This window comes from Petromyzon marinus, chromosome 24 (assembly GCF_048934315.1).
Source record: "Petromyzon marinus isolate PM22_M1 ecotype Great Lakes invasive population chromosome 24, UKy_Petmar_22M1.pri1.0, whole genome shotgun sequence".
In the NCBI taxonomy this organism is placed as follows: domain Eukaryota; kingdom Metazoa; phylum Chordata; class Hyperoartia; order Petromyzontiformes; family Petromyzontidae; genus Petromyzon; species Petromyzon marinus.
The window spans coordinates 2,848,110-2,868,907 of record NC_133690.1 but is presented as its reverse complement, the minus strand read 5'-3'; the positions used below and the strand labels follow the sequence as shown (position 1 = coordinate 2,868,907).

Genomic DNA, 20,798 nt, shown 5'->3' with positions numbered 1-20,798 from the left:
TAAAGTGCCATACAAATGTGTTGCAGGTCTCAGGCGTTCTTCGCGCAGCTTTGCTTTATTATTTGAGTCGTCTACTGCCGTACGCACCCTGCAAGTTGCGTTGGGTGTCTGGTCTGCATCAAGCGCGTGTTCGTGTACCTATGGACGTGACTGTGTGTGTGTGGGGGGGGAGCGGTGGTGCAGTGGTTAGCGCGCTGTGGGGAGACAAAGGCGGCCGGGCGTGGTGCTGCTGGCCACCCACCCCCCCCGTGTGCCACAGTGCCGGTAGCCTTCACAGGGTGCTGCTACTCGCTACTCACAGCACTTGCCCCCTACAGTCTCACAGGCTACACGGGGGACCTTTGTCTTTATCCTGTGTCTGTCTGTGTGGGGGGGGCGGGCAGCGACTGAACCCGGCCACGCGAGTTCGATTCCCGCTCACGGCCACCACGATTATTTTAACCGGTCCTGGGCCTCCCCTAGGTCGACTCAGCCTCAAACGACTAACTGCTGTGGTGTGTGAACATCGCCACTGGGGAGACAAAGGCGGCCGGGCGTGGTGGATCCAAGTCCCGGGCGAAGCCGGCTAGTCAAGCTCGTTATACATTTACGGCACGGCGATGCTCCGGCACATCGCGCGAACACCGTGGATAGTATCGAACGACACACACACACGTATCGTAGTATCGCCATATCGCGATATCACGACACACACGTATCGTAGTATCGCCATATCGCGATATCACGACACACAGACACGTATCGTAGTATCGCCATATCGCGATATCACGACACACACACGTATCGTAGTATCGCCATATCGCGATATCACGATACACACACGTATCGTAGTATCGCCATATCGCGATATCACGATACACACACGTATCGTAGTATCGCCATATCGCGATATCACGATACACACACGTATCGTGGTATCGCCATATCGCGATATCACGATACACACACGTATCGTAGTATCGCCATATCGCGATATCACGATACACACACGTATCGTAGTATCGCCATATCACGATAAACACACACGTATCGTGGTATCGCCATATCGCGATATCACGACACACACGTATCGTAGTATCGCCATATCGCGATATCACGACACACACACATATCGTAGTATCGCCATATCGCGATATCACGATACACACACGTATCGTAGTATCGCCATATCACGATACACACGTATCGTAGTATCGCCATATCGCGATATCACGACACACACACGTATCGTGGTATCGCCATATCGCGATATCACGACACACACACACGTATCATAGTATCGCCATATCGCGATATCACGACACACACACACGTATCGTGGTATCGCCATATCGCGATATCACGATACACACGTATCGTAGTATCGCCATATCGCGATATCACGACACACACACGTATCATAGTATCGCCATATCGCGATATCACGACGCACACACACGTATCGTGGTATCGCCATATCGCGATATCACGATACACACGTATCGAGTATCGCCATATCGCGATATCACGACACATACACGTATCGTGGTATCGCCATATCACGATATTACGACACACACACGTATCGTAGTATCGCCATATCGCGATATCACGATACACACACGTATCGTAGTATCGCCATATCGCCATATCACGATACACACACTTATCGTGGTATCGCCATATCGCGATATCACGACACATACACGTATCGTGGTATCGCCATATCGCGATATCACGATACACACGTATCGTAGTATCGCCATATCGCTATATCACGATACACACACGTATCGTAGTATCGCCATATCGCCATATCACGATACACACACTTATCGTGGTATCGCCATATCGCGATATCACGACACATACACGTATCGTGGTATCGCCATATCACGATATTACGACACACACACGTATCGTAGTATCGCCATATCGCGATATCACGATACACACGCGTATCGTAGTATCGCCATATCGCTATATCACGATACACACACGTATCGTAGTATCGCCATATCGCCATATCACGATACACACACTTATCGTGGTATCGCCATATCGCGATATCACGACACATACACGTATCGTGGTATCGCCATATCGCGATATCACGATACACACACGTATCGTAGTATCGCCATATCGCGATATCACGACACACACGTATCGTAGTATCGCCATATCGCGATATCACGACACACGTATCGTAATATCGCCATATCGCGATATCACGACACATACACGTATCGTGGTATCGCCATATCGCGATATATCCGCAATCTGGAGGTAAATCCTCTGGGCCTGACGTCGCCTGGGTGGGGGCAGCCTCGGATCCTCAAGCGACCGACCGCTTTGCCGCCTGCTACGCCCTTCCGCTGCGGGCTGCGAGACACCGACCGCGGCATTCACCAACAGCAGCAGGAGCAGGAGGAGCAGCAGCAGGAGCAGCAGGAGGAGCAGCAGGAGCAGCAGCAGGAGCAGGAGGAGCAGCAGGGGGGAGTCATCTGAGAGTCATCTGAGCCATGGTGGTGAAGGTTTACTACACCAGCGTGGCGGCCTCGCGCGAGGTGAGAGAGCCCCCGCCGGGCCCCCCACCAACACCACACATCACCACCCCCCCCACACATCACCACCACACACATCACCACCCCCCCACACATCACCACCACACATCACCACCACACACACCACCACCACACACATCACCACCACACACATCACCACCACACATCACCACCACACACATCACCACCCCCCCACACATCACCACCACACACATCACCACCACACACACCACCACCACACACATCACCACCCCCCCACACATCACCACCACACACACCACCCCCCCCACACACCACCACCACACACATCACCACCACACACATCACCACCACACACATCACCACCACACACATCACCACCACCACACACATCACCACCACCACACATCACCACCACACACATCACCACCACACACATCACCACCACACACATCACCACCACACACATCACCACCACACACACCACCACCACACACATCACCACCACACACATCACCACCACACACATCACCACCACCACACACATCACCACCACCACACACATCACCACCACCACACATCACCACCACACACATCACCACCACACACATCACCACCACACACATCACCACCACACACATCACCACCACACACACCACCACCACACACACCACCACCACACACACCACCACCACACACACCACCACCACACACACCACCACCACACACACCACCACCACACACACCACCACCACACATCACCACACACACATCACCACCCACCCCACACATCACCACACACATCACCACCACACACATCACCACCACACACACCACCACCACACACACCACCACCACACACATCACCACCACCACACATCACCACCCCACACATCACCACCCACACATCACCACCACCACACATCACCACCCACACACCACCACCCCCCCCCACCACCACACATCACCACCCACACATCACCACCACACCCATCACCCCACACATCACCACCCCACACATCACCACCACACACATCACCACCACACACATCACCACCCACACATCACCACCACACACATCACCACCACACCCATCACCCCACACATCACCACCACACACATCACCACCCACACATCACCACCCCCCCACCACACACATCACCACCACACACATCACCACCACACACATCACCACCGACACATCACCACCACACACATCACCACCACACACATCACCACCCCACACTTCACCACCCACACATCACCACCACACACATCACCACCACACACATCATCACCACACACATCACCACCACCACACACATCACCACCACCACACATCACCACCACACACATCACCACCACACACATCACCACCACCACCACACATCACCACGACCACACATCACGACCACACATCACCACCACACATCACCACCCACACATCACCACCACCACCACACACATCACCACCCCACACATCACCACCACACACATCACCACCACCACCACACACATCATCACCACACACATCACCACCCACACATCACCACCACCACCACCACACATCACCACCACACACATCACCACCACCACACACATCATCACCACACACATCACCACCCCACACATCACCACCACACACATCACCACCACACACATCACCACCACACACATCACCACCACCACACACATCACCACCACCACACATCACCACCACCACACATCACCACCACACACATCACCACCACACACATCATCACCACACACATCACCACCACCACACACATCACCACCACCACACATCACCACCACACACATCACCACCCACACACCCCACACATCACCAGCGGGACAGGGGACCCCCTAAGGCGGTTCGCTACCCCACCCGCCGACACGGCGGTCCCTGATGAGACGGGGGTCCCTGATGAGACGGGGGTCCTTGATGAGACGGGGGTCCTTGATGAGACGGGGGTCCCTGATGAGACGGGGGTCCCTGATGAGACGGGGGTCCTTGATGAGACGGGGGTCCTTGATGAGACGGGGGTCCCTGATGAGACGGGGGTCCTTGATGAGACGGGGGTCCTTGATGAGACGGGGGTCCCTGAAACAGCGGGCCCCGGGGGGGTCTGCACAGAGGCAGGGGTTTGCTTTGAGAGCGGATTCTCTTTTGAGAGCGCGGTTTTTGCTGGGGCACGGCTCTCGTCCATGAGACGCGGGGCTTCCGTTACCCTAAAGCAGTGAGTGGGGTGGGAGGGAGGAGGGAGTCTCTTCCCCGAGGCTAAAAACTATCACAACTATTTGTTATTTTATCAGGCAGAAGCCCACTGAGCTATGTAGCTCTCTTTCTTGCTCTCGGAGGCGACCTGCCAATCACAAATGACAGCCCGACAAGTTTGGTTGGTTTATCACGTGGACATTTCTAGCAGCCAAATTCTCTCCCAAACGTCCGCGATTATTCATTCGAAACGTGGAGAGAGACACGCAAACTCCTCCTTACTATACAACAACGCGTCGTGATAAAACCCACGACCTCCTGTTGACCAGGCGAGGTAGTTAACATCTACGTTGTTTCACTCCCTAAGGCAAAGGGGGTCCCCTTCCCTGAGACGGGGGTCCCCTTCCGTATGGAGGAATCTCGTGTCCTGAAACAGGGGGGGTCTCCTCCCTTCTTCAAGACAAGGGACTTGCTCAGAACCAACCCATGGCCACGATTTGAATGCGTTTCATTGTATGCAGCGATACAATGCAAAGGGGTGGTCCAGATGTATTGTGACCCCGAATTCATTGAAACCCCCTAACATTTTTTTTTCATATTCATTTCTGTTTTATAAACCTTCCTTAAAATTTTTTGTAAGTTTTAGAGAATTCAATGGGGGTCACAAGACAATCTGGACCACCCTGTACTGTACGGGGTTGTTATTTCACCATACTTCACCACGCTGGTCATTGCGGATCGGTAAAAGCTGAGAGCATAGACGTACAGTATAACAACGCCCTTTTCTGCCCACAACGTAGCAAACCGCAGCCAATGATACCTGATGTGCATGGGGGTCACCCATCCATACACTTGGTGGTGAGATGTTAACTACCTCGCCTGGTATGCAGGAGGTCGTGGATTCGATCCCGACCCTGACGCCTGCTGCTGCTGTATTTTTGGAGTTTTCTTGTCTCTCTGCCCGTGGTCGCGTGGATTTTTCTCCAGGTCCTCCGGTCTTTCCACATTTAGAAACACGCGTTTAGAGTATGTGGCTGCTGTACATTTCCGCGCGGTAAGCCACTTCGTTGGGCTATCAATTGTGGCCAGCTTGCTTCTGATAGAGAGCTGTAAAGCTCAGTGGGCCTTACCTGGTAAAACAATAAAAGTTTATAGTAATAGGTTTTACCCTTTTAACTGGCACAAAAACTGACACCTTTATTCAAGGCATCATGTTTGCAATAACCACAACACAAGCAGTCAAAATGCAAACAAAAGAGACAACTCTGATAATAATATGCACTGTCCTTGAAATTGATTGGTCCACACCCGAGACGGCTTTTCTTAGAGCCTAGTCTCCACTGGTGTTAGACCAGAAGACGCCAAAAGTTTAAAGGGTAAAACCCATTACTGTATCTTGTTACTGGCAAAGGAGGTCTCATGAAATAAAAGTTTAGTATTGCTATCCATGCTCAAACCCGCTCAGCTCCAGGAGACAGCGCACACATTCTGGGTGATTTGAACATTGACTAATTGTATACAGTACCGTGCACTCTGCACAATACTGGCCTTATGGTGCACAATGAAATGTACACACGCACAGTATGCATAAAGCTGTTGCAGTACTTCAAAGTGCAATCACGTGTACAGGCTTTTAGGTGTGCTTAAGATTGTGCCGGTTATCTGAGTGTGATGGAATGCAAACTCTGAAAGTTATTAATATGCACGCATTCAAAATACGGATCTGGCATAATTAGGTTGTTTGACATTGATACGGTAAATGTCGCACTTTAATGAGTTTTAAAGCCGATTTAAAAAAACGTGTTTTTTAAAAATAATATGCTCCAATTTGTGCCCAAGATCCTCGACAGTCTCTCAGCTCAGGAGGAGCTGTGGTCTACTCAAGCCAGGACATGAAAATAATAATATTTATTTTCCCATTATTTATATTTTCTACGGTTTAATTTGAAAGCAGCATCAAAACGTTCATGATAGGCCATCACTAAAACTGACCTGATAAATTGCAAATAATTTTAATCCACAATATACAAGCGAAATTCATCATTGTTGCAGTCCATGTCAAAGTGACCCACATTACTGTAGCACATGTAAATAATATTGCTATTTTACTTGAAGTGTTGCACTAAAAGTGCACACACTGCCCTGCAATATCACGCTGCATATACCGTACGTGTGTAAACTGCGAGGGAAGGTGCATTTGAATGCACCGTGTTATATAGCTGTCCTGTGACCAAAAGCACCCAGAGGCTCGGCAACAGGGTCGAGCCTGATCCGTGCTTGGATGGGTGACCAAGCCGTGTCATGATAGGCCTGCGGAGCTACGCGGTGAGCAGCAGAGGGAAGTGGAGCAAAATCATTTTTTTGTAATGTGACCCTTAACATCCAAATCTATGCCTCCCACGTTCCAAAAAAGCCTGCACTGCCGCTGGCCCGCATCTTGAAGTATGGTCATACATAAGCCCCCGCGATGCGCACGGTGTGGGGGAGGCCGTCATCCAGCAGTGGATTGACAAAAAGGGCTGTGCGTGTACAAATGGTGTCCAAAGTAGAACAGTGCCCTCTTTGTTTGCCTGACATTTCGGTTAAACATTACGTGAAAAACGGTTATAGGGCTCTTGGTTGCTACTGGAGTGGTTACGATTGCTTCACTTTTTTTTATTCTGTAACCATTAAAAAATATATGTATTCTTAGCTACATTAAATGGTCATGTGTATATTTTTGCATTCATTGTATTTAAATAGATATGCACGAAATATGTACTTAAGATCCATAATAGAGATTTTTTTGGGTTTAGATCGTGTAAATATAAATGTATTATTAAACCCACAACATTAAAAATCGAGTACGAATTGTAAATGTTGTGGGTTTACTCTCCAACACACCAGTGTACTGAACTAGTAACGAATCGGCATGTTTTGTTTACGTGACAAACCTTACTAATTGGCTGTGTCGGGTGGTGGCGGGTTTAATGACACTCATATTTACGCAAAAGCCTACGTGTTAAACAGTTATTTAGGAACTTTGTCGTTTCCTTAAATCTTCATTTTCCCTCTGCGCGAGGTCCCCACTTGGTTGGAGTGGGGCCCTATTTCTCTTCTTTCTCTCCCTTTCGTGTGGTTCCGTCCCACCCGAATGGATAACCACCTGTTTTTGTTGTACCCCTGTTACCAGAACTAAGAACTGTGGGTTCCCAAGTCATGTTCAAATTCCAACAAGTCTCCCCACTGAGGTTATGACGTGAGGAAAGCCACAACAGCATTTGTTTGAGGAGCATCACCTGACTGAGAAGTCCCAGGATTTGAAGTGTATTTTGTGAGGACTTAAGAGGCCAGAAATCGTCTAATTTGCAAGAGTAACATGGGACATTAGTCTACCAGCAGGGGGCGATGATTGCTATGTATATAAGCTCTATTGAGTAACTTGTGGGTGATTTAGTAATTTGGTAAATGTGGGCCCTGATGCCCAGAGACAATGGCCCAGTCTTACACATTACATCAGAGGATATTTAAAGTCCGCTGCGAAGCAGACAGCACATTACTGTCACAGTTAATGCACCCTCACGACTAATCATGGCAGCTGCTGACTTGGATCTGTGAACCTCTGCAGAAGGCTGTGACCATGCTACAGCTGTATGCGACGCCACCGCCCTGTGACTTCACATCTTCAAATCATTGTCTCCTCAAAGGCACCGGTTTTCTGTGGTTGCTCCGGTTTCCTCCCACACGTATAAATACTTATTAATTGGCTGGAAACATCTTAATATTTAGAGGACAGCGGAGCTTGGGTAATTGTTGGCACCGGCTAAAAGTTTGGCTGACCTTTCAGCTTTGTGGTTCCTCAGCGATTGTTGATGCAATTTGCATGAACGACGCAATTTAAAGCTTAACATTATTTTCAATGTGCAATTTCCTTCCCAAATTTAACTTCCTCACTGTTGCAGTTCATGTAAAAATTACCAACATACATTACTGTACCACATTTATGGTACATGGTACAATAAGTGACCAACATACATGAGGGTTTGCTTTGCTTGATGACGTGGTGTATATAAATGTTGGTTCAGAACGCTCATGGTCTGAATATTATTTTGTTTCAGGAATTAAATAGGTTCTGCCCCTGTTTTTAATTACATTAAAATATTTGTAAAAAATGATAGTCATGTGCGCTGCCTTAGCAACGACACCACCCTGCTATGTATGAAACGGCAGACAATCGGTGGCTTTGTGACCACCCTTGCCTTCATGCACATGTGTGTCTGTCCCTCTAGCCCCATGCTTCACGGTAGAGTATCCCTGCACATCTCTCCATGTCTTCACGCACGTCCCTGTACCTCTACGCCTCGTCGTGTCCCTGAATATCTCTGCACGTCTTCACATCTCTCTCTGCCCCGCCTTATCTTACTAGGTCCACCATGTCTCTCCATGTCTCCACATGCACCTGTTTGTCTAAGCATATATCCCTATCTTCCTGTGCTCTTGAGTGATCTTCCTCATCACCCAGTATTTCCCCCACAATCCCATATGTTCCAAAAATGTTGGATTTGCTGCACATGTTTAAATATGTATGAGCAGTGTCCTCAAGGATTAAAATGTCTCGAGAGGCTTGAATAACAAATGTAGCCTGTTTTACTTGAGCTATACGGTACAGCTTTCCTGCAGCATTGTTGCTTATGGCACTGCTTATACCTTCATTTCTCACTTTAATAATGATTGGAACACTCGGGAAATAAAGTACATTTGGATCTAAAGTGAATATGCAACTTTATGAAAATATATATTGTCATTACCAAATGCATGATGCAAGTGTGCCGCAATTGGCTGGATGAGGTCACATGGAGCTCACTAGGGTTGTCATTTGGATCTAAAGTGAATATGCAACTTTATGAAAATATATATTGTCATTACCAAATGCATGATGCAAGAGTGCCGCAATTGGCTGGATGAGGTCACATGGAGCTCACTAGGGTTGTCATGATGACACACCAGACATTAAAATGCAGCAAATGCATAAATGCAAAAACATTCTCGTGAAACTGAATTTTTTTACGCTTTTATAACTGGGTTGATTTGGAAAGCATTGCATAATCCATGCGTGTGCAGGATTTTTCTTCCTTGTTCTTATCAAACTCCTTATTTACTGTAAACATCTTATTTACGTAAACAAACAATTGCAGATTTTTAAGCATTAAAATGTTAATAGCGTTTTGCCGTATCATACAGATTATAAAGCCACCTTCGTTATTCTAAAGATTTAAAATTATATTTGTTTACTGCAAACTTTCGATTTTTTTCAATACCAGTAGCATCCCATCTTTCATTTCATGGGCCACCGTCTATTCCTTGAGAGCTCTTTGGGCTGGACTATCCAGACATGTGGCAAGAGTGAGTCGCAGACTATCTTCGCCTGTGCTTTGTTATAACAATGAAAGCTTTATGCCGTGGCATTAGTGACTCAATAAACTGAAGAAAACAGAAGCAACGGATGTGTTTTTCATGAAGCTTAAGTTAAAGAGGTGCTCTTTTTTCCTCCACGCAAACCTTTATTTTTAATACTCAAGACTTTATTTTTAATGTTGCACAACATCCCCATGTTAAACCAAACAGTATTGTTGCCTCACCACTGTGCACTTTTTACTCGGCCAGTAAAGGCTAACGAGGCTAAACGTGAGTGTGCAAAAGTTTAGGTAGGCCCAAACCACACCCTCCCTGATCTCACCTGGGAGCATGTCACCTCAGCCCATCACGATGTGTGTTGGTTGTGCAACACTTTGCAAACCGGGTTTGAATACGACCTCTGTGTTGTAATGGTTAGCACGCTCGACTTGCAATGGAGAGGTCACCGGTTCGACTCCACCTCCCAGCACGGCAGTTGAAACGATGGGAAAAAAAGAAACATTAAAATCCCCCTGCCTCTATCCACCACAGTCGATGGGCAGGTCGTGTGTGGTGGGGTAGTGTGGGTACACAAACCTATTTATTTCAAGGCGTCTGGTCAGCGTAGAAGAGGAGACCAAATACCCTCTAAAGCTCCCTGGAGTGGAGGCTCTTCCGCCAGCAGTGGCGTGAGCCAGCAATATCAGGGCTGCACCTTTAACTAAAAAACAAGGGCACGGATATTAAGGTTTGTCCATGCACGCAAGCCAATCGGTGCATTCATTCATTACTAAAATTCCACTGGAAATGATGAGTGATTCATAACTTTTAGCACCGTTAAACGATTCTGAAAATGATTACTGGTTCTCGTTTAACAACTCTAATAGCAATGCCCCTAAATATAAAAGTTGTCTGTGAACAGATCTTCTGCTTCTTTCGTATGGCTGATGTAGATGCAGAGCAACAACTACAATTTCACATGCAGATAACGGCGTCAGGAGCAGGGGGAGTGTATTGTTTGTAATATCTTCTTCGTATTTGTGGATCGGCCATTGCGTCGTTATATATTGTGCGGTCTGTTCTGGAGGACCACAGTCGCACACTGGATTGTTTGTGCGGATGTGGTTTAGGGTGGACCATAAGCTTCCTGGAAGATCAAACCCAGGGATCTTCTGCGTTGGGTATTTATGAACAGATAATCACTTTAAACTGCAGTTCACTCAAGATTTGCTGGCCACAAATATTTTAATCATTGCCACTTTACAACCTATACCGCTTGTAATGCACAAGCTGTCGATTACACGGTGCCTTAGTGGCGAGGTGTTTTCTCCACTGCCTGGTATGCAGGAGGTCGTGGGTTCGATCATAACCCCGACGCCTCTATATTTGGAGTTTGCACGTTCGCCCCGTGGTCGTGTGGATTTTTTTCTGTGTCCGCCGAGTTTTCCCTCCACATTTAAAAACATGCCTTTAGATTTTTCTTCTTTGGTTCTTTCGGTAAAGTCACGTAGAATGAGAATAAAATAATAAATTGATAAAATAAAATAACACAATAATATTCTCACGACGTTTCGGCCACAACACAAGCGGCCTTCATCAGGTGAAGGGGGCGAGACTGTCTGGTAGGACAGCGCTGGAGTGAGAGAGCCACGTTCAGATCACGGCTTTTAAGCTGTGTGAGAGGAACAAAGAGCCCTCAAATTTCCGTACCACGGATAGCTACGGGCCCCGTTCAGACGGACGAGTTCGTCCATGGTCGGAACAGAGGAGGGGGAGAGAGACAGCTGCGAAGCCCTAGTATACTCCATGTTGTAAACCATACCATTAACCGTGGTGTGAGAGGTATTTAGAGGCAATGCTGGCGAAAGAGCTGCGGTCTGAAGGTCATCGTAAAATTACAATTAATTAAGAACAGAAATGATTTAACACATCTTTCCAGTGGTTACTAAGCCTGAATCCATCTTCTCGGTTGAAATTGTCTCTGTGCTTGTATATGTGAATGGCCTCATGAACGAATCTCTCATGGTAGCCAGTTGGTTTGCAAAGAACCTCCGTCTTGGAGAAGTCAATGTCATGTGAGCCCACTGAATTGTAACAGTGATCTGCCACGGCAGAGGAGTTCGTCTTACCGTGTTTCAAGTCTGCTTTATGTTCGCGGATGCGGTCCGAGATATGTCTTTTGGTTTCTCCAATGTAGCTACTACCACAGAGGCACTTTAGTTTGTAAACGCCCGGGTACTGTATGTCTGGAAGAGCATCTTTTACAGATGGAACTAAATCACGGATTTTGTGTACTGTGTTGAATCGGACCTGGATCTTGTGTTTATTCAGGATTTTGGAGATCTTTTTAGTGACCCCTGCAATGTAGGGTAAGGTGATGGTTTTGAGTGGCTCCACAAGAGGATCCTTCTTCACGACTGGAGTGATGGCTTTGCGGATTGTGTAGTCGGAGTAGCCATTAGCCCTGAGAGCCTGGTGTACGTGCTTGAGTTCACTGGTAATGTGTTCCTGGTCGGAAATGCATTGGGCTCTATGGTATAGAGTCTTGATGAGGCAGTTCTTCTGGGATGGATGGTGGTGGGAATCCGGTTTCAAGTAAGCATCTGTATGGGTAGCTTTCCTGTAGACAGAGTGGCTCATTGAACCATCATGTCTCCTTTTAATTAAGACATCCAGAAAGGGTAGTTTGCCATCTTTTTCGACCTCCATGGTAAATCTGATGGCTGGGTGTATGGAATTGATGTGGTCGCGGAATTGGTCTAGAGCAGGCTGGCCATGTGGCCAGATGACAAAGGTGTCATCCTCTCACACAGCTTAAAAGCCGTGATCTGAACGTGGCTCTCTCACTCCAGCGCTGTCCTACCAGACAGTCTCGCCCCCTTCACCTGATGAAGGCCGCTTGTGTTGTGGCCGAAACGTCGTGAGAATATTATTGTGTTATTTTATTTTATCAATTTATTATTTTATTCTCATTCTACGTGACTTTACCGAAAGAACCAAAGAAGATGAATCATTGCAGTCACGAAAGCTTTAAATCGAAATTTATGCCTTTAGATTATTTATATTCTTAGTTCTTTCGGTAAAGTCACGTTGAAGGGAAACAATAAAATAATAAAATATATATAAAACAATAAAAATTTTCACGACGTTTCGACCATAACACAAACGGTCGTCATCAGGTGTGTCGGTTTGCATACATTTATTTATGCAAATAAATGTTTGTATTTATGCAAATAAATAAATAAATTTATAAATTTATGCAAACCGACACACCTGATGACGACCGTTTGTGTTATGGTCGAAACGTGAGATTTTTTCTTGTTTTATATATATTTTATTATTCTATTGTTTCCCTTCAATGTGACTTTACCGAAAGAACTAAGAATATGAATTACTGCAGTCACGAAAGCTTTAAATCAAAATGCCTTTAGATTATTTTGCTGCTTTAAATTTTCACGTAATAAGCCACTTCGTTGAGCTATCATTTGTGACCAGATCGCTTCTGAAAAGAGCTAATAGCCCATTGGGCTTTCCCTGGTAAATAAAATATTTTAAAATAGTTTAGTCATTAAATACTCTGGAAATTATGATGCCATACAACTCTTGTGCTTGTCAATTACTCCAGAAAACCATATAGCAAAATACTGCTATTTATTTATAGGTTTAATTATTATACCTAAGTAAGTCTAAAGATTAACAAAGAATTAAAGCTTTCGTGACTGCATATATTACTCATTGTTTTTTTTGGTAAAGTCACGTATGTATAAATACCATAAAATTATATTAAAATAAATCAATCACGACGTTTCGACCGCAACACAAGCGATCTTCATCAGGTGTAAAAAACAAATAGCACATAGGGTGACATCAACGCAACACAGAGAGAGCGTTAAACTGCACGTTGCGTTGATGTCACCCTATGTGCTATTTGTTTTTTACACCTGATGAAGATCGCTTGTGTTGCGGTCGAAACGTCATGATTGATTTATTTTATTTTAATATAATTTTATGGTATTTCTACATATGTGACTTTACCCAAAAAAACAATGAGTAAGTCTAAAGATTTGTTATCGCGCATTCTTATGCGTCCAGTTCGTCATGAATACGTGCAAATTATTTTTAAAATATTCTGTCCGGATATAAAATATATATTTAAAAAAATGATGTGACCCAAAACGGATGACATGATTATCGCGGTTTTTAAAGAGTGCATTATATATCATCATTGAGGCAGTGACATGGCCCAGCAGTATCACATTCGCTGCTCGTTGCAGATTGATGGTACCAATCCAGCGGCTCCCCTGGTCATTAAGCAGGTGTATTCACCTCGCTTACCAGTGGACGTAAACAATCCCATGACATAATTTGCAAGAGTAGACTCTTGCATGATGGCGTAATGGCCCAATTTGTGAAATCAGAATTATCTACAAATTACTCAATTGGAAAATATCCATCTTAAAGTTTTTTTCCAGTTAGATCACGTAAATATAAATGTGTCGTTAGACCCGCCACCGCCAGTTAGTTTGCCACGTAAAGAAAAAGTGACAATCAATTAGTGAATACTTCTGCACACAGTAAACCCACAACAATTGTAATTCGAGTACGACGTTTCACTGATCATTACAACCACCTGATGAAGCTGGTGTGCTTAGGTAGTAACTAATTGGCACATTTTGTTAACGTGACAAACCTTACTAATTGGCTGTGTCATGTGGTGGCAGGTTCAACGACGCATTTATATTTACGCTGTCTAACCTAAAAAACACCTTTATCATGGGTAATATTGGTCGCGAAAGCCTACGTGTTAATCTGAATTGGAAAATAACATAGCAATTATCGCCCCCTTTTGCGAAAACTTGGCAGAATCCTCCTGCAAAATTATTGTGGGGCTTTCCTGGGTAAATTAGCATTATAGCAATAATATCGCCTTACCACGGAAACCCTAATACACTGTGTGTGCAGTACCTCCTATATTTTCGTAAAAATATTACACTCAGGGTTTTGCAGGGTCACATGAAGTGAGTCGTATGCCTATGCCAGGCTCGAGACCTTCCTGAAAGTTCTACCTGGGTTCTCATCCCCACTTCGCGTTTTTTTGGTGGCAATGTTTAACGTGTTGGCATAAACATCCTAACCAGAGCATTTGTGCTGGCCGTGTCTTTGCACAGGTCAAGTCTAATCAGAGCGAGGTACAAAGAGTTCTGGAGGCTAAGGGGTTGAAGTTCGAGATGGTGGACATTGCCGCAAATGATGAGCATCGGCAGAATATGAGGAAGCTAAGTGGGAACCCCACCGCCATGCCACCACAACTCTTCAATGAAAACGCCTACTGTGGGGTAAGTGGCTTTTATTCTTCACTTAATCCACAGTCTGACCAATACTGTTCAACATCGTCATTACCCGTTGTCAATCCACTGGAGGGTGAGAGCCTTACCGTGATGTTAATAACCCTCACAGTCCTGCAATGTCACAGTCTGTCTCATTTGTGCACTGCGTTCATTGTTCTGTCACGACAGTATCTTGTCCTGAACGGTTGGGTGGTCCATTGCCTTGTCTAGGTCTTGTCCATCAACCAGTAACCCTTTGAGCGATGAGTTCTGCCAGTGTCCACCTACTTTACTTGACAGTCATTATCTCACGTCTTTCCATAATAGAGGTTTTTTGGGTGAGATAGCGTTAATATAAATGTGTCGTTAAACCCGCCACCACCCGACACAGCGAAATAGTAAGGTTTGTCAAGTCAACATAACATGCCAAGTCGTGAGTAGTACAGCACACCGGTGTGTTGGAGAGTAACCCAAAAAAACCTCTTATGGAGAATATTGGTCGTGAAAGCCTACATGTTATCACGTCTTTCCATTTGTGTTTTGTTTCTTGACACATTTCCTTCTTTTTCTGTCTCATTGTAAGTCCCAGCATGCATCTGTCCAAGCTTCCTTTGCACACTTTTCACCTTTGGTTCTATTGCTTTTTTCGTTGTCCATGTTTGTAATTATTGTCATAGATGGCAATATGCACCGATTGAAAAAGATTCTCTTCAGCCATATTGGTAGACCGATGTTCATTTTCAAATTAAGTCTTTCCAGAAGCACACCATCCTGTCCTCGTTCGCATCTTTATTTCCTAAATTTCGACTCTAGTCCACGTTTGTTCATTGTGATAGGTTTTGAATATTCACTCAAAAAAATGTTGCTTCACTAAAAACTCAACACACTCAAGAACACTGCTTTAAAATAAAACTTTATAAGGGTGATTGCCGTTCTTCAGAGCACATGAAGAAGGGCCATTGCTTGAAACGTCGTTGATTATATTTTTTTCTTTTATGGCAGCTATTCACAAGTGTGAGTTTTTTGTTTGCAGTGTCTGCATCACTGGCAACGCAGCATCACCAAATAATGTGTTTATTTTATTCAGCACATTTGTTATACATGATCTTTAGTTTGCTCATATTAAACTCGAGTCCAGCTTTTCGGCCTCCCCTTTGAAGTCATACAATAATTTCCTGACATTCACCTTCATTGGCTATTATCATGATCATGTCAGCAAAAAAAAGATGCTAATGTTTCTCAATGTATGTCCTTATTTCACCAAATACATTTCTCACAAAATATTTTCTCGTTGCTGATATTCAGATAACAATATAGTTACCATAATTAGATTTCGGTCTTGCGGTTCATCAGCCCCATTATGGAGGCCGCTGGGTCCACACATTTTCGGCAGCAGTCCATTTTTGGCGATTACCATGTCCCATCTGTTACTGACGTTTCCACAACATTCCTCGACATTTGTGTGTCTTTTATACTGCATCAATCCATATTTTTGTGGCGTCTTGCTTTGCCTTTGTGTCCTGTCAGCATTGCCTTTTTTGCTTCTGGATTCATATTTGGTGACGGCATTCTCCATAGCAGTCTGCCTCGCTCAATTTATTTTCATATTATTATGAGTAATACAGCATTACAATTAACTATATCAGGTTCTTCACACCTCTGTAAAGATTGAATAGTTGTTTAAGTGTAAAGTAGAAATTATGGGCTTCTCCCAACAGGTTTGAGAGGCACAGCAAATTTGAAATAGATTTGTTAATTGCGTAACGAGGTTCAAATTCCCATCAGATAACATTCCAAAATTCACTGAAGCTTGCCTTTTGGCGATGGACCTGCCAACCACAATCGATTGCCATTTCGAGGTGTGATACAAGGTGCGTTTTACATGTATTTACTTTGTAGTTCGATTATTCAGAATTGTGCCGGGATGATAGTTTATTGAATTATTATTAAAATTATTATTTCCTGTCAAGCAACTATATTGTCTTCTTTTTCGCGATTGTATAGGACTATGAGAAGTTTGCTGAAGCAGTCGAGCTGGACAGCATTGAAACCTTCCTGAAGCTCAAGTGAAGACATCCTTTGCACAGGCCCAGACCTGCATCTGTTAACCCTTTTGCTGTGCTTAACTCTCTTCACATTGCACTCTCCTGCACTGGTCAATCTTTTTGTTTTATACTAAACCTTTATGACTTGGCCTACTTCGGGGTGAACCACCATGATTTTTTAGATTTTGCCACATTCATTACTTTCTCTACACTCAATGCCATTTCCTCAAACATCTCTTGAAGCATCTTGTTACAGTATTTATCGCTCATTGTTTGATCGTTTGCATATTAAAATTACTTGCGTCATTCCTCTTGCGCACATTAAAATCACTTGCATCATTCCTCTGCTGGTCGCACAGCAATGCATTCCACAATACACGGGGTACTGAATGCACAGCAACATTCCTAATTTAAAGCTTGTTCTTTTTCACAGTAAGTTAAGCATGAATGCAAGTATTTGCCACGCGTATCACCGATGCCATTTCTTAACCTTTTGTTCGAGGTGCTTATATTGCAAAATCACCACGTTCTGCAATTGCCATCACTTGTATGCAAATGTAATGCATTATAAAGGTGTAAACATTTCCCTCTCGTTTTCTTGCCAGTCTGAGTGCAAAGCAAAAAAAAACATTTAATTCTATCCTCCGCCATCACGATCTAGGGAAATATGGGTGGGTGTAAACGTGTGTCTTTGTGCCACAGCCCGCTTAGCTGGAAAATAAATACACGTTCTCTAGTTCTGTGGCAAGAAGTGGTCTTTGTGGAGGCTTTATGAAGTTTTACGTTAGTATTCAATTCAATGTGGTTGTAACCATTTAATAATTATTGTTTTTATAATTAGACATTAACAATTGTCCCTTTCCACTTGTTCTTTGGAACTTGTACTGCATTGAATTGGCTGTTGGTTGCCCCCAAAGGGAGAGGCACTTCGGTGTTGGTCCAGAGTTTGGTGCCACAAACAATGCTGGTTGATTACAAAGGAGATGGTTACTGGAACATAACTTGCGTTCACACAAGTGACACTTTGATGGATTAAAATGAAGGGCACATTTATTTAGTTTTTCTTCCTCGACTACAATTTTGTTTTGAAAATATCCATTTGCTTGGAAAATCGTGAAAAGACAGAACGTGCAAATACATAACGTATGCTAAGATGCAAAATCATAATAATTCAATAGGCTACACCTACATCGTATTCGAGGTGAACTGCGTATTTTTCACCGTGGCATATGTTAATCATAATAGTACTTAATCTAGATTTGAAGTTTAACACGTAGGCTTTCGCGACCAATATTATTCATAATAAAGGTTTTTGGGTTAGATCGCGTTATTTATAAATGTGCCGTAACCCTCCACCACCCGACACGGCCAATCGGCAAAAAAAAGTGTCACGTTGACAAAAGACAAATAATTCACTACTTTAGCCCCCCGGTGTGTTGAAGAGTGAATCCACAACATTTACAGTCTGAGTACGACGTTTCGCTGGTAAATACATCCAGCATCATCATGCACTGCACCTGATATGAGTTAAATGATGACGTCACCCTGCTGCTCTACATAAAACCGGGAGCAAGCGAGGGCTTTACCATTCTGGCGAATTGCCCGATGATGCTGGATGTATTTACCAGCGAAACGTCGTACTCGGACTGTAAATGTTGTGGATTCACTCTTCAACACACCGGTGGGCTAAAGCAGTGAATTATTTGTCTTTTGTCAACGTGACACTTTTTTTTGCTGATTGGCCGTGTCGGGTGGTGGAGGGTTACAACACATTCATAAATAACGCGATCTAACCCAAAAACCTTTATTATGAATAGATTTGAAGTGTTTCGTGACTGCAGGGATCCATACTCTTTGATTCTTTCGGTAAAGTCACGTAGGTAGAAATAAAGTAAATCACGACGTTTCGGGCGCAACTTATGACGGGCACTTGTGTTGCGCCCGAAACGTCGTGATTTAATTTCTTTTATTTTATACCTACATAAAATACCGAAAGAACCAAAGATTATAATAGTACTTGTTTTGTCGTGGCCACAAAGCATCACTTCCAGTTGAAAGGGATTCCGTCGACTGGAAATACCGGTCGCATGACAAACCTTGCATGAAATACGTAATTATAATTCCCATTTTTTGCTTAGACCTAATTACATTGTGAAATTTCATGGATGTGTCCGGACACTGGAAAAAAAATATTAAGCATGATATGCTTTGTATCGCTGCATTAAAACAACACTCAGTTCTTAAAAACTTGCCCTTTATGCCAACAATGTTTATCACATGTACGCAGTCCTCGTGTTGAGTCTTGTTTACTGGAATTTAATGTTGCAAGTTGCATTGATCTGCAGCCACTGCTTGTCAAATAGGTACTGTGAATAATAGACCCACGGAGGCGATTTGATTGCATTTCTCTGCTTGTCCACTGCATCCTTCCAGCAGCAATAAATTTTATTTTTTGAATGTAAATCGCTTTTTGAGTGTTTTCATGCTTGACTCGTCAACATTTGCTGTCATGAATGCAAATTTTTCCTAATCTTTTTTTTACCGAAAATTATGTTCCACTCACAATGTGTATCTTCACGTGCCTACTCCACAGGGAAATATTGACACCGCTGGGACTGATGGAAAGATAATAACCCTCGTTTTATTTGGAGAGAGCTCCACTGTCAAACTGGAGCTGGTCATGAGCACACTGCCCCAAGTATGCCAACTTATCCTCTCTACGATTGTCCCCATTGGAAAGTTGAAGAGGTAGAGTGATGACAATACCCAGTGCTTTGTTTTAGCTGATGATGAGGCCCCCCTACCTCTTCATGGCACACTCCAGGATTTGCAACAATTTCCAACTCGGAGTAAAGAAGCGGGTAACAGATCGGCATACATAGCATGGTTGACCTGGAGGGAGCAATCTCTTGACTGCTCCCAGGAAACTGATAAACCTATTGTATCCACCAGATAGACATGGAAAATTTCAGTCACACTCGTACGCATATCACGCACATACAAAACTGTTATCCGTGGTAATTTTGTGGAGGCTGCTCCCCGTTCTCCTGTGACCCACCGTTCTCCGACTCTACCCCCCCTCGCTGCTGCCCCACGTGGCATTATTTCAATGTCTGTACTAAACCACCTTGCGAATACGCCGCTGTGCCCCTCTCGTACTCGCTCACCACGAGCGGCGCGGTGGCGGAGCTGCTGTAGAGAACAAGTAAGTTCGAGTGGTTTAGGTGCTCAGAACTACTCTCAAAACACACACTTTGTTGTTGTTGTTAAGTTTCCATCTCTCCAGGGTCCAAGCTCTCAGCTTCGAGTG

At 44.6% G+C, this 20,798-nt stretch overlaps 1 protein-coding gene across 1 annotated transcript; it reads left to right on the top strand.

Annotated features, from left to right (window-relative positions):
- The first annotated feature begins 2,285 nt into the window (after positions 1-2,285).
- On the top strand, positions 2,286-19,951 carry LOC116945491 (SH3 domain-binding glutamic acid-rich-like protein 3). The gene is made up of 3 exons (XM_032959831.2): positions 2,286-2,549; positions 15,285-15,452; positions 17,448-19,951. The coding sequence occupies exons 1-3, from the start codon at positions 2,505-2,507 to the stop codon at positions 17,511-17,513; spliced, it is 279 nt and encodes a 92-aa protein (XP_032815722.1). The 5' UTR covers positions 2,286-2,504; the 3' UTR covers positions 17,514-19,951.
- Positions 19,952-20,798: the final 847 nt, after the last annotated feature.